At 41.8% G+C, this 15,291-nt stretch overlaps 1 protein-coding gene across 1 annotated transcript; it reads right to left on the bottom strand.

The window, feature by feature from the left end:
• Positions 1-11,202: 11,202 nt before the first annotated feature.
• On the bottom strand, positions 11,203-14,902 carry lrrc4cb (leucine rich repeat containing 4C, genome duplicate b). The gene has a single exon (XM_062549693.1). The coding sequence runs from the start codon at positions 13,578-13,580 to the stop codon at positions 11,688-11,690; it is 1,893 nt and encodes a 630-aa protein (XP_062405677.1). The 5' UTR covers positions 13,581-14,902; the 3' UTR covers positions 11,203-11,687.
• Positions 14,903-15,291: the final 389 nt, after the last annotated feature.

Raw genomic sequence — 15,291 nt, 5'->3', positions numbered from 1 at the left:
CTGCTCTACTACAGTACCCCTAAAGGCTGCGTCCTGAGTCCCCTGCTCTACTACACTAGCACCCCTAAAGGCTGCGTCCCGAGTCCCCTTCTCTACTACACTGGCACCCCTAAAGGCTGCGTCCTGAGTCCCCTGCTCTACTACACTGGCACCCCTAAAGGCTGCGTCCCGAGTCCCCTTCTCTACTACACTGGCACCCCTAAAGGCTGTGTCCTGCTCTATTCCCTTTACACCCATGACTGCACAGCAACACACAGCTCCATTATCATTGCACTTACAGTACTACAAGAAGACAGAAATCTGGATGACATTGAGCTGCTATTCTCTTGGTGTAAGGACAACTGCTTAGACTTGAATATTTCCAAGACCAAAGAGATGGTCTTAGACTCCAGGAGGACTTCTCAGAATCTATGGGATCCACACAATGAGCAGCTTTAAATACCTACTGTAGGAGCTCACGTCTCTGAGGACCTGTCTTGGAACCCACATACTGTATCTCCATCCTGGTGAAGAAGGCAAAACAGCGCGTAATGTATATCCCCTAAAGAAGCTGAAAGAGATGAATTACCTTGGGTCATACAGGTTACCAAGGAACCAATGGTCACTATGAATGAGATCCAGAGTTCCTTTGTGAAGATGAGAGAAGCATACAGAAGAAGGACAACCATCAGTGCAGCACTCTGCCTTTATGGTAGACTGGTCATCGGAAGCCATTTTTTGTCAGGAGTTTGCCAATAAAACACCTGAATGACTCTCAGACCATGAGAAGTTAAACCCTCTGGTTTGATGAAATGAATATTGCACTATTTATCCCCTTAACTCCCAACAGAGTGTGTGGAAGAAATCAAACATTGAGCTGTAGGCCTGATGGTTGTAATTTTGTAAGATTCTCTCATTTTTACAAAGGAACTCTCATTTAAAAAAAATATATATATAATATAAATATAAATCTGTTTTAAGATTAGTCTGGAGCTTAATACAATGTGGATAAATTGCACTGTGTATATCAGCAAAAGTCAGCTTTTGACACACAACTTGATTAAATTATATCTGGAGTACATTGTTTATCAAGAAAGATATTGTAGCAATGGTTACAAGAGCTATACAACTGGAAACAAAGAAAAAATGCATTAAGGTAAATTTCATAAAATCGAATCAAATTATCCTTTCAGAAGACATTAACTACAGTAAAATAATGAACCAACACATAGGTTGTATTTCAGAACTTAGAAACTATAATGGCCTTATGTAAATGTATTCAATGGGGTTGAATATTAGCCTGCTACAGTACACCAGATCCAAAGTTGTCGAAAAGACAAAATAGCACAAGCTGAAATGCAGAATGCAAATATACTGTACATCATTTTGAGGGACTTAGAGAATCATCCCATTTGGTTCCATTTCTATCATGAATTCTGTGGCTATTGATTCAAATGAGTCCGCAAAACATCATAGAGGCTTTTGATACAGCAAAACATGTCGTGTGCCTTTTGGGTTTAGTAGCCTACATTTCATCAGCATCTGTCTAAATACAGTAGGTAGAGCATGTGTAGTGTTGAAATGATTTTAGAATTTGTGATACAAGCGCCTCACATGCTTAAATGACACTACTGTTCACACCATTTTTTTCTTTCTTGAGTGGGAGGGAGTTGTTCAAATTTGTCAATGTTCACGAATGTTCAAAGGTCAATAGAAGTGTTTTCAGTTCCAATTAAAAATAATGATAAAAGAAAAACTGCAGACACCTTTGGTTCAAATGTTGTATTTCACACTAAGGAGCTTCAAAACTGTGAGTTACTAAAAGTGTTTGTATTCTCCTTATCACCATCCATACTTTAAATAGGCTACCTTCACTGTGTGCATAGCATAGGCCTAACAGGTGTAGCATTTAATATGAGAAGGGGAGATTTGTTATGAGTTACCATGGTGATGACTGGTGTGATTGAGGTTCCAGTCTCTCTGGAGGCGTGGGTTCGAATCCCACCGCTGCCACCAATGTAGCGTCCGAGGTAAGGCTCACTTAAGAACATACACTGATACGATACTTCTTTTGGAGGAGACAACAAGCTCTCCGTTTAATGGCGGCTCACCACAACTAACAACAATCCCACACACGCACTCTCACACCGGAACCTCAATCACACCAGTCATCACCATGGTAACTCATAACAAATCTCCCCTTCTCATATTAAATGCTACACAGGTATACCGCCGTGAGTCATAGACACACCGGCTGTGAACTGAGAAGCATGTGTTAACTAGGTCAGAAATGCACACTGATGAGTCTCCCATTAATCTAAGAGTTCCTGACAAATATACAATCCCACCTCTTAATCATGGCTTGATCATTACAGGGAGTGCTGAGAGCTTCTTAATTTAACCCTTACACATCCACACCGGTGGCTGTAGTGATGTCTGTGATTGCCTGCCTCAATCTTGGGTCTCATGCCAGATGCCCGGGAGTTTGATGGTTCTATGAATCAGCAGTTTTGCTTAAAATTACTGTACATTTACTGATATTCTGTCTTCTATTACTATTAAAGGAACACAGTCACTCGTTTGCCATCTATCCCTGAGTCTGATATGAGGACACATACCCTTCTCTTTTTCTCTGCATTCTATAACCCAGCCTGACACTGTTAGATTAGCTTAGCATAACACATTGTAAGTGGGTTACAACAGTTAGCCTTTGGCTAAAACGGAGTTAACTGGTATAACCCACACTGGGGTAGATGGCAAATAAGCTCATTTCAGAAAGAGCTGCTGTGTTCCTTTAATATTTGAATATTGCAGGACTAATCAGTAGCCTGCCTCTGTCCCTCCAATAGTCAATACTTGTGCTCTTTATTGTGAAGCTGATCGGGTAGCATAATTAGTTGTAGGCTACTCATCCTACTCATCCTACATGTACATGGCATTTTTATAACAAACAACTTTTGGGCATTGAATCAACTATTAACTTATATTACAGAGTCATGAAATTCTTTACTACAGCGTCCTTAAAATATGATTAGGTTCATCAGTGAAGTTCCATCCTCTGTATGCTGATGTCGCCTCATCAGACTGTATGGATTAACTACATCATAATATAGATCCAATCACAAGAGCTTTATCGAGCTAAAGCATAAACATAATGATCAGATTTGTGCTGCTTATATTTGTTCGATCACCTAATTTCAGCTTTTTCCTTCCTTACTCATTGAACACTAAGACCAACATCTTTACACACTGTCTGTTGACTCTCACTGTAGGCCTATATGTACAGATGCACACTTTCCACATGACGTTCATCCAATCTTCACGTTCCCACCACAAAACGCTATACTGACAACATCTGGCTTCAAATGTCTTATCACAACTAAAGCTTTGCCATCATCATGATACAACAGCCATGCACTGCTGACAGCTATATCAGCCGTCAGCCACAGCCAAGTCTACGTACCACCAATGTGATTTCCCAAGCATCGAATCCACAACTGCCATGGAGGTGCCAACACGGTCAAATGCTCCCCTGTGCTCACAGTGTTGTGTCACAATGTTCACTCAGCCCAGTGCAGCCTGTCTTCTCCTCCGTCTGGAGAGACCTCTGACCCCCGGCACTGGTGGCAGTGCGGCACAGCGCAGGGGCGGACAGGAGCAGCCCAGATGCTGTCAGACTGTTCCACGGCCAGGACTCCGCTGTCTGCGCTGCCTCGTTGCCTCGCTGTCGCTGATTCAAGTGATTGATGACGAGCAGGGAGGTAAGAACTGTGAAAAGTTGCCATCACAGTCAATAAGGTGTAGCATTGGATGGAAGATGAAACCTCTCTGACTGGCCTCTCCCCTGCACTGGCAGACATGGTCCTGGAGATACAGGCAAGAATGTCATTAAATGCAGGCAAATACACACCCTTGTACTGTGGGGGTTCTCACACTGCAGGCAGATACACACCTACTGTAGGTTTTCACACTCTGATCCTTTTGTAAGGCACAATCATTGCACCTTCTCTAGAGGACAGATTTCCACTGCAAAATTCTTCAAAAGTATTCGTTGTATACTCAAGCGTTGGTTTTGCTATGTAGCATCTTGCTTGGTTAGGTTCTGCTATGTTATTGATTCAATGGGCATTAGAGGCTCTTTATCACATTACATCAGTCATCTTACACATCATGTGCCCTCTGCCCAAGAACCATCAATAGAAATCATCCTCACAAGTGAGCTTCATGTCCACTCATACTGTTGTTGATGTTGGCTCCAGGCAGCTGGCCGAAGCAGATTAATTGTTTAGTTAAAAATGGACAATATCAGCCATGTAAGGCACCTCAAAAGATTTTTTTTCTAGTTGGAAATAATATCAATCACAACTATCTCTATTGAGCATAGCTGTAAATAGCTCCAAGACTCTTCTTTTATTTTCATTAGAGGTGCTATCCAAACCATCACCATAATGTTGAGTCTCACAATGTTAAGTCTTAAAGAACACAGGATTGATTTCACTGCAGTACGATCCATGTTTGGCTCAATCTCACAACCTCATGTATCCACTTTATCAATGATTGATAAGTTAAACATTTAAATCATTGTATATTTGCTACCACTACACCCATGATTCATATAAAGGGTTTGTCTAAGTGGAAATGCCTAATGTATGTTCAAATACATGCCACTGAATTGATGGAGTAAGTAAAGTAAACACACCCTGTGCCTGCCTTCAGCTGTGAGAAGATGAAATGTCTGAAATGCATTTCAGATTAAACAAGGTAAGGGAATCTTTTTCAGGTCTTCTGGCCATCTGTGACAGGAAAATGCCATTATCGCATAATTAAGCTGCCATGGTGAGTCATAAGTCCAAACAGCTGTTAATTACAACGCAGTCAAAATATTTCCAAAATAAGCAAAGTCATGGAAAGTAACTGAAAGCTAAATTACGGTTATGAAGTATTTTCAAATGAGCTGTTGTATTTTGGGACTCATGGTCCTTTTCACTGTTTTTCTTGCAGATTTTTTTCTTTGCAGACTTACAAAATGCCTTGCTGAAAAGTGCTTATCACACAAGTGAAACAACTAATAATTTTTGAACACATTAAACACAGTCCTTGCCACATTGAAAGGTAAGTGGGTACAATTCGCAAGAAATGGGTCTAACAAATGGGTTGTGTAGTATATATTAGAGAAAAAAACAGTTTGGGGTTTGGCTGGAATATGTGTAAATTGTGTATCAGTATGGTGTAATGAAAATGTGGGTATTTCCGAGGACAGAACAGGACAGAAGAGGGCTTAGAGGTTCTGTAATAGGCCTACATTCTGTATTTATCTATCATTATTATCAATTGTCATATTTAAATTTATGTCAATAATGATTAACAGTCAGTCAGAGAGCTGGTGTGTACACTACTTCGCCACTACACTGCATAGTGTGTTAGTGGTTTAGCATGACCAAGTTGTATGAAAAGCAGCTAATTGCTTTGGAGTTGACTGCGTAAATTACGGCGATTTTTCACCAAGCTTATTATACTTTTTAATAGTACTTTATTATATTATGCTTTAGATTTAATAGTACTTTATTATGTTTCTGCAAAATATAAGGGCACAAATCCAGAACTAGTTTTATATATAAAATAAACTACTGCTGTCTACTATATTTTGAGTTAAGTTTCAAGTGGCATACGTCACACCCTTCTATTGGATTGGCAGTCGCTGGTGCCACCTTGCTGGCGGCATAACGACCACTTGCCTCTTGTGACTGTAAAATGTCAACGCTGATTGAAAAAGAATGGCAGCTGGTCGCTTTGACTCTTGTCTCTTGTAGCAAGGGGGTAGTTTCATTAGCAATACACAGATTGTTTTTCACATGGGATTTGAAAAGTCATAATTGAATAATACATCATAAAAACACAGTTATTTCAGTAATGAAAATCCAATGACCATCAGAGATGCATCCCCATATACACATATACACACACACAGAGACACACACACAGACACAGACACAGACACACACACACACACACACACACACACACACACACACACATAAACCACTCCCAATCCCCGCCCCCTGCAGTTTTGTGTCTTTTTTCTTACTAATAATTACAGAAATGTTAACTTGCATCACATGTCGCAGATTGCCCCATGAGGAAATCTAATTACTTTGAACATCCCTTTGAGAAATGAGATGTGTAATTACAGTTCAGCTGCAGATAAATTGATGTTTGTAGTTAGCGCTCATCCATGGAGATGAAGAGACTTTTGATAATGTTACAATGTTGGCTGGATTATGAAGATTGATTTTGGTCTGCAGATCATAGTGCTTCAGCTATGTAATTTGGATATGCACTAAATCATCTCTTGTCTGCAGGTGGAAATGATTGGGCACTTACACATGTTTATATTTAGGTCGGCACTGTGGCATGAACTACGCAACACTTGCAACACGTTTGCATGGCTTCATCACTGAGGCAGATAACCCAGCATGTGAAATGGGACCAAAAGCAATAGTGTGGCTTATGATGGAAGTTCTCATGAATCAAGATACTGGCAAGCAAGCCCTTAGATAGGTACAAGATTATCACACATATTATACACAACATATTTTTGCTTTAAACACTAAACAAAGTAGAATGAAGGGATCAGATATGATGAAATCCTTTGACTGCATCACAAATATAATCTTTAGAATGCTTTGCTGCAGTGGAGGTATCAGTGTTCTGACACTAAATGGCTTTGGCTAGAATTTAGTGGCTTTGTCCTTGCAATGTCACCCCTTCCTTGATATTCAGCGCAGTATTTCAGGGCAAAGTGAGTGAAGAACTGGAGTTCAACTGCACAATTTCTTTTTTCTATCACGTGGTCAGAACCACAACATATGCATATAATGAAGTTCTGCTTAGTTGTCCCTGTTGCAAATCTACTCTCCAAATGAGCAAAACCAAGTTGATCCCCATGTAAAACTTAACATGACCAGGGTATCTTGACCAGCACTATTAAAACAAAGTGAAAAACATGATCAGATCTGGGCATTGAGTAATGACCCATTTAATCAAAGGGAAATACACCCCTCATTGCCTAAGTTCTGTAGAGTTCTATCGAATGAGTTGAAACACTGGCAATTTGTGGTTTTGTTTTCGTGGCTATGAAAATAAACAAACTGGTTATGAAAAAGCATTTTAGCTGTGAATTGGTCTTCCCTTTGAGCTGCTTAGCAAAATGGCATTGTCTGGGCAAAGTTAATTAACTGATGCAGCCCCCCTCTGTCAGAGACTTGGCACAATCTAAGACAACATAAATTAAAGCCAACAAGTGTCTGAGGTGAACAAGATTTTGGCTTAACTCTCATGAATTAGATGTCAGACTGCTTATAACTCATCTGGGACAACGGGAGAACCAATCCATCATTTACATTAAGAGTTGCGGCACCTTATCTGAAGGTGACCTGTGTCACCATCTTCTATTCCTCTGAAGTGCCATCTATATTAGATGTTACATAAAGGAATGAAAGCAATCACGAATAAACATAAATTAATAGACAATGTGTAAATTGTTCAGAGATGGATTACACTGATATTTGCTAGGGGGAAGAACAAAAGAGCAGAGTAATTTTTTACCACCTGAAATCACCCACTTTATCTCAGCTAATCTCTTCTGCTCAGAGCTGAATAGCATTCAAATGCAATAAACTGACTTCAGATCCCCAACCCAATATTTTTATATGAGAAGAGACCATTAGGTGGGGCATAAAACAGTCACAATGGCGATGCTCATTTAAACAGGCCTGCAATTGTGGCAGTGCTATTTCCCTGTGTACAGTACGTCCCGAACGCTCCCTATTGTGTCAGTGCTATTTCCCTGTGTACGTCCCGAACGCTCCCTTCACAGATCCCGTATGAGTTTCTCACAGGCAGCTTTCACTTGGCACACCAGTGTTCCTCGGTGTAAGTGATTTTAACACTTCGTCTGGGAGACTTACTGTGGAATGTGTGTGTGTGTGTGTGTGTGTGTGTGTGTGTGTGTGTGTGTGTGTGTGTGTGTGTGTGTGTGTGTGTGTGTGTGTGTGTGTGTGTGCGTGCGTGTGTGCGTGTGTGTGTGTGTGTGTGTGTGAGAGAGGAATAGACAGAGAGAGAGAGAGAGAGAGAGAGAGAGAGAGAGAGAGAGAGAGAGAGAGAGAGAAAGGCTGCCATACTGTCTGCACCGCAACATTTTGGTCACCACAGTATCTTAATCAACTAAATGACTAAACAAACAGGTTGTAAAAAGACACATTTTATTTTTTTTATTTGGGTATGAAGTTCAGTACAATCTCTTGAATTAATAAATGACTTTTTTTTTTTTGGAAATGTAAGGAAACGACTTCACAGCAGTGACCTTATTGTTATTCAATGGTCTACACATGAGACAGCAAAACTGACAAAGATTTGGCGTGAAAAGGACTCCATGAAAGTCCACCACTAAAGAAATCTCTTGTCCTTCAGGGAAAGAAAAAGAAGAAATGAGAAAGATGCAATGATGAATTACACTCGCCATTAGGTAGCATGTATACACGCATGTGATCGCAAATAATTGCACCAATGTTACAGCTATGTTATCGCTGCAACTGTGAAGGCATTCGGGGCCATGCTACCAGTTGCAGCACAACCAGCAGTTAACACTGAAGTAATTACCCCATGGAAACAGACGTACATGTGCAGCCTAATGGAATGCACATTGTTCCTCCGATAGCTCTCGCCTTGAGAAGACACGGTCTGAGCTTTTTAACACTCTGGTGACTCAATTATTCATAGGGTGACAGTAAAGCACATGGATATAGCAATGTTATTTTATGAGCTGTCAAGTTAAGTACATTGTCTTAAAAAGCCAGTTTAGCCAGTCAGCCTTGAATCACCCCACTTTCAATTCATCCTATAAATTTTGCAGTCCAGTGTTTTTTGGATTGACAGCCGTGAGTTATAAGGTTGAACAGGACGGGCTGAGGTGTTACTGGAGCATGTACTTCAGAACGACACACACACAACAAGGATTCCAGTATTCAAATCATTCAAAGTATTTTAAGTCAAAGAAATGGAAACAACCACACCCACCCAACCCTACAGTATTTTACACTACCAAAGGAAACAATACGTTTTTATTTATTTTTCTTCCCATACCCTATTTTACAAATAAAATAAAAAGCAAAAAGAGAAAAAGGGAAACAATGGTTTACATTTGAGCTACAGACCTCTTGGCCAAGAGTGGGCGAAATACACTTTGAATTGTACTCTTAATGATGTTATGAAATGTGTGTTTTTGTTTGTAATGATTATGTTTGGTAACAAGGCAATTATAAAAACTATTTAGTTATCTTCAGTCTGATGTATAGGAGGACAAAGACATAGCAGAGCAGGTTAACACTTAAGGCTGGGGTTAACATAAGACAAGGGGATCTAGGACAGTAGAGAAGCTGTTAGAGATACAACATGAAGACTTAACCCAGGTTAAAAAAAGAACAGTGATATGAGATTAAACCTAATCAATATCCATAACTAAGCACCATGGCCAAAAGTTCCTCTTGAAAGATTTGTTCAATATTCTTCAATGGCCTTTCAGTGAAATGCTTTTAGAACAGGTCTACCAGCCACGATAAGTTTAGTTTCCATGGTTACCCTAACATTTTATTTCTAACGTCAGAAGTTATTTCACATTGTTATTCATCTGGCTTGAAAAGGACCTCTGACAGTTTGGCGTATAAATGGGTCCCCCTTGACCTCATCAACTGCATGTGATTTGGGAGGAACTTAAAGGAGTCCTACATTATTCACCTCTATCCTCAAAGAATAAAAACAGGTAGGCTACTCATCCACCGCTATTATAGAGCTCTCAGCACCAGGTTTTTATTCTATGGGGTACCATTTACAGATGTTTAAAATAAATCATAAATATACTGTAAATAATTTATAACAAAAATGAACTGATTTCAGTTTTACCCTCATGGAATAACACTTTTTACATTATTGCTTCATACTGACACAGTAGCCTCCTTGAGCTTTTTCAAGCCAACGGTGTGCATTGTGTAATTGTGTATACAAAACAAAGGGATCAAAGCCTTTTAAAAATCTTGTGTGGATCTCCCTCACCAAAGGTACTGTAAGTCATTTTCACAGAGCAGCATCCACACTGCCCCCTGGGCCAAGGTGTTAAATATGAATCATTGAGGGTGTTTAACTTGAAGTCTTCCAATTGGGCAAAGGACCAAATTGTAGTGTCAGCTGTGGCTACCATACCAGTGGAAAGCCATTATTTTTTAAATAACGGTTTGCCACCCTTTAGTGTCTGATTTCTACACAGAATAGAGCTATCACTTTTCAAAATTAAATTGGAAAAGCTTTGACTAAAGCCATTGCATTGTTGCTATTTAAGACTATCTAGCACATCTGACATGGAATAGACAGTGGACTGACTACATATGGGTGTTTTATATGTCCTATTTCTCTAGATGCCTGGGTTGGTATTGTTCTGTTATAGGCATACAATTTGCAGCTTACTTGAATTCTTGACCATCCCACATCCACTTATTTTCTTAGCTTTGACAGAGAGTGATGAATTTCAATTTTAGAGCCTGGCTTTTATCCCATTCTGGGCTTTTACGGTAAGAAAAAAACATCCAAGGGTACATAACTGGAATATCAGGAGGGCATGAACTATGAAAACTATGAAAGTAATTGAATGCTTGCAACAAAAACACATTGAGAGTGAAACGATGATATGTAAGTACTGAATACGTTTTATCACATAAATGTTTAATGTTGGCATTCAATTTCTCCATATGGCATGTACAGTGGCTGGTATTTAAGGTGATGGACAAAGTATTTCGCTTAGGACAAAGGCGTCTGCCAAATAGCATAACCGTCACCGTAACCGTGATTCAGTAGGTAGTTATGTCTTCTCCTTATACAACTCACAGTTATGGTATAGTGGGCCAGAAGATAAGAGCTACTCTTCACATTCAGCCATCAGATGGACGTGACTCATCTACCATAAGACTACATGTACCGTATAAAACTTCAATTTGAGCTCTTTACTGAAAAGAAATATTGTGGGGAATAAGGGATTGTGATAGCCTGGTTATATTGTTGACTTAAATTATCGAATTTGTAGAATCTTTTTTCAGAGATGCAGCATTTTTTTTCTATATGAAAATAGCAGCGTCAGTGTTTCAAAAATCTGTGTGTTTTCAAATGTAATGATTTTGGATTTCCAAAAAGTTACATTGCTGAACACTAATGTGCAGACATATTAGGTAAACCATTTTTTCCCCAAATAAACGTAAAATAAAATGATAAGTGCTGATTGAAAAAATGTTCTTTTTCTTCCTTGACTCAGCCACTACATATATTTGAAATAAATAACTTTTGTTTTGTAAAGACACTTGTTTAAAGAGTACATACATCTTGTCAATGACATTGATAAATGTTGTCTCTCTCCCTCACACAAGTCCATCTGTTGCTTTACACAGAAGGATTCTGTCCATTGGTTGAATTATTCCTACATTTTATGATCCTAATCTCACCTCTGAAATGACATTCATGTAATCCATTAAAGACGGACCACAGCTTGACATCTAAATGAAACCACCAATTTTCTACAAATTTAGTGAGACACTAAATTTTTTTTCATGTAATTCCACTACCTCTTTAACCCAGTCCAATGCCAACCCATTATTTGCAACTCAGACAGACTAGATTTGCGTCTCTTGAACATTGTCTTTTGAGCTGGCTTGGATTAGTAAAGGTTCATGCGCTGAAGTATGCAAGGAACTGATTGTGGGGCCGTGGTTATAAGGAGTCTTATAGGAATTGTAATGATTGTACAATTGGTGGTCGTGCCCCAGATGGGGGAGTGTCAGATGGTTGTCTAAGGAAGGAATCCCCGTTAGCTCCTCGTCCACGTTTATGATCTCGATGGTCTGCGTGGGGCCGTCGGGGTCCTGCAGGTGATGCTGCTTGCGCATCTTATAGAAGATGATGAGCATGACGGCAGCCATGAGTGTGATCGCTACAAAGCAGCCGATAATGATCTTGGTCGTCTTCATGACCTCGTCCAGACCGTCCACACTCTCGGCGTCGATGTCCGTCACAGGGATGGTGTAGGCTCTCTCCGTGGCGACGGGCGTCCCCCTGGTGGTGGAGGACGATGCCCAGCTGTTGGCCGGCTGGACGGGGGTCCTGCCCTCTTCGATCGACTCGATCGTTTCAACAGTGACCGTGGTGAAGTAGGTGACGCCACTGTTCTCTATGGACGTCACGTTTAGAAAAGCCGACGCAGACGTGTTGCCTGCCATGTTGACGACTATGCACGTATACCTCCCTATGTCCACCATTGAAACATTGGAAAAGACCAGCGTCCCGTCATTGAGAACGGAGATTCTCGAGGGGACAGCACCAATATTTACTATGGTGGCGTTCGGCGTCAGCCAGGTGATTGAGGTCCATGTGTTTGTTCCGCATCTGAGTTCTGCAGACATCCCCTCTGTTACGTTAAGGTCTGTGGGCGGCTCTGCTATGATAGGAGCATGACACTGAAAATAGCTCTGGTCAAGGTCTCCGATGTATCGTCCCCTGTAGTTGACCGGAGAGTAGCAGCGGGCGCAGCAGCTAACGTTAGCGGGAGCCACTTCCTTCAGCCACCAGCTGAGCCAAAGTATGTCGCAGTTGCAACTCCAAGGGTTGTGGTGTAGGTGCACCCTCTCCAAGCGCTGTAGGGGATTGAAGAGCTCGTGTGGGAGGAGGGTGAGATTATTGTGGGCCAGGTTGAGCTCGATCAGCGACTGCAGGTCGTCGAAGGAGTTCCTCTCGATGGTCTGGATCTGCGCGTGCATCATCCACAGCCGCTTGAGGTTGGCGAGCCCGCGGAAGGAGCCGGGCTGGAGCACCGAGAGCTGGTTGCCCGAGAGCTCCAGCTCCTCCAGCCTCTCCAGGGGCACGGTGTTGGGGATCTCCTTGAGGTTGCACATGCCCAGGTTGAGATAGCGCAGGTTGCTCAAGCCTTTGAACGCCGCCTGGGAGACGTAGGAGAGCCGCTTGAGCTCGCCCAGGTCAAGCCGCTGCAGGGACGGGAGGCGGTTGAAGGCGTAGGCATGGATGCTCTCGATGGGGTTGTTCCTCAGCCACAGCTCCTTCAGCTTGGACAGGTACTCGAAGGCTGCGTTGGGAATGGTAGTAAGGCGATTGTCGAAAAGCTCCAGCGTGTTGAGACTGGCGAGTCCATTGAAGGCGCCGATCTCGATGCTCCGGATGTGGTTCTTGCTGAGCTGCAGGACCTCGAGGTGGCGCAGGTGCTTGAAGCTGTCCACCTTGATGACCTGGATGAGATTGTCCTGCAGGTTCAGGTAGCGCGTGTTGGTGGACACGCCATCGGGGACGTCACGCAGGCCGCGGCGCGTGCAGATGACCTTGCTGAACTGGTTGCTGCAGGAGCACACGGACGGACACGACTGGGCACGCACCAGGCCGGCCACCACCAAGAGCTGCAGGAACAGCAGCAGCACGCACAGCGGGTCAGACACGGCTCCTTTCCATCTAGGACCTCTCATCATCTGGTTCCAATGGTAAGAGGTCATCTTGTTCAACATTCATAATTTATCAGCTGCTGTTGCTCGCTCTCCAAATCTCTGGAATTAGACGGTCTGGAAAACAAAAATAAAAAAATCAGGGTTAATATGGAGCGCGCATAAAAAATAAATGTGCCAGTCACATAACGACATTACAGATGCTGCTAATAATGTTACTTTTATTCGCCCTTCCACGGAAATCAGATTCCAAATCAGGAGAATGCATACTTGTCTCCTGAAAAAGCGTTGCTCTGCATTGCATCCACCAAGGTCTTTTAACTCAGTCGGAGCACGCTTTTGAGTCAGAGTCGCTTGCTACAATATAGATCCTTTTGTTCTGAGTAGAATGTGGTTTGATATCTGGATGTTTCGCACAGCACACATTTCTCTTTTCGCTACACATGAATTATGATTAGGTAGCATGCTGTGAGAGAGCCTGCACTTGACATTCCACATCATGAAACACTGCCATCAAATGCATGCTGTTTAGTACAGCCGTCCAACAGAAAGAGAAGATGTACTGCACACCAAAAAAGACAGAAGACTGCTCCCCTTAAGTGATGGATATTTACACGTCATGCCTCGCAGTTAACATCAGGCCATAAAGGCTGGCGCTTTGTGTGCAATTCCACGCTATGTTCCCCCAGAGAGGAAGTGTGTGGTCTCACAGGTGTTGTTTTTAAACCCATTAACAGCAGATTAAATGAGGGCCTTTGGCCACCGCAGATATTCCGCTCAGATGGATATTCCACAAAATCAGATAAGACTGCAGCCAGTAAATCTGAAGGAGACAGCGCCGTGGTAAAAATAGCAGCACAGTGGCTTTATGTTGATTTAATCTCACTACTCGATGGATGGTAGTTTGCAGCCGTTCGGGTCAAAATACTCGACACCTTCACAACTTCAAGCGTTTATCTAAATCAGCATGTCTATGTTTTTACTGTAATGAATGTGAAAATGCTATTATCACTTATCACTATTAAAATGGTGGAGCAGCAGACCTTTCAGACTGTGATTACATCTACTGAGGTAGTGACAGTTCACAATAAAATATTGGTGTTGCAATAAAAGAGTGGGGACTAGATAATGGGACAGAGACTGATGTCTAACAGATGCAGTTGACCCAGTTGAAAATGACAAGTTGCTCAACATAAAACAAAAGCTGAAAGCAGAGCACTCTGTGTGTGCAGGTGCATGAACTCAGATGGCAGGTGCAGGGAGCCTTCCTTTAGGCTTTCAAATATAGAGGATTTACAAAAAATAACCATACAGCTCTGATGTATAAGAAACACACTATCAGGTCACGCTGACATTGAAAGAATGAAAGCATACCACAACCGCAAAAAAAATGCCTATAGATAATCTCTCAGAATATATAGGGCCAAATCTAGTTCCCACTTGCATAGTGGAATGCAGATTTAATCAGAACCTATAAATGCTGATGCGCTAAAGGTGTGGGGAAAGGTGCGTCGCAGATATAAATTGCAGGGCTATTGCAAATGAGTGATGTCAGGGAGGGAGATTAAATGGGCGCCTAATTTTCCTGTATGTTAGGACAGATACTCTCATACCGGTGTTAAAACAATTTTAACACACAAGCATACGCTTCGGCCATTACTATAATGAAACAATCAGATGGAATTGCAGCAGCCCTTCCCAGCGGCACCTGTCTCAGACTCTGCAGGTGGATTGAAATGCAGGGGGCCTGGATCCGAACACTCCTATCAGCGCT

The sequence above is a fragment of the Sardina pilchardus genome, chromosome 11 (genome assembly GCF_963854185.1).
Source record: "Sardina pilchardus chromosome 11, fSarPil1.1, whole genome shotgun sequence".
NCBI lineage: Eukaryota > Metazoa > Chordata > Actinopteri > Clupeiformes > Clupeidae > Sardina > Sardina pilchardus.
Note: the sequence above shows the minus strand (reverse complement) of the source record. Positions and strands in the feature narration are given on the sequence as shown.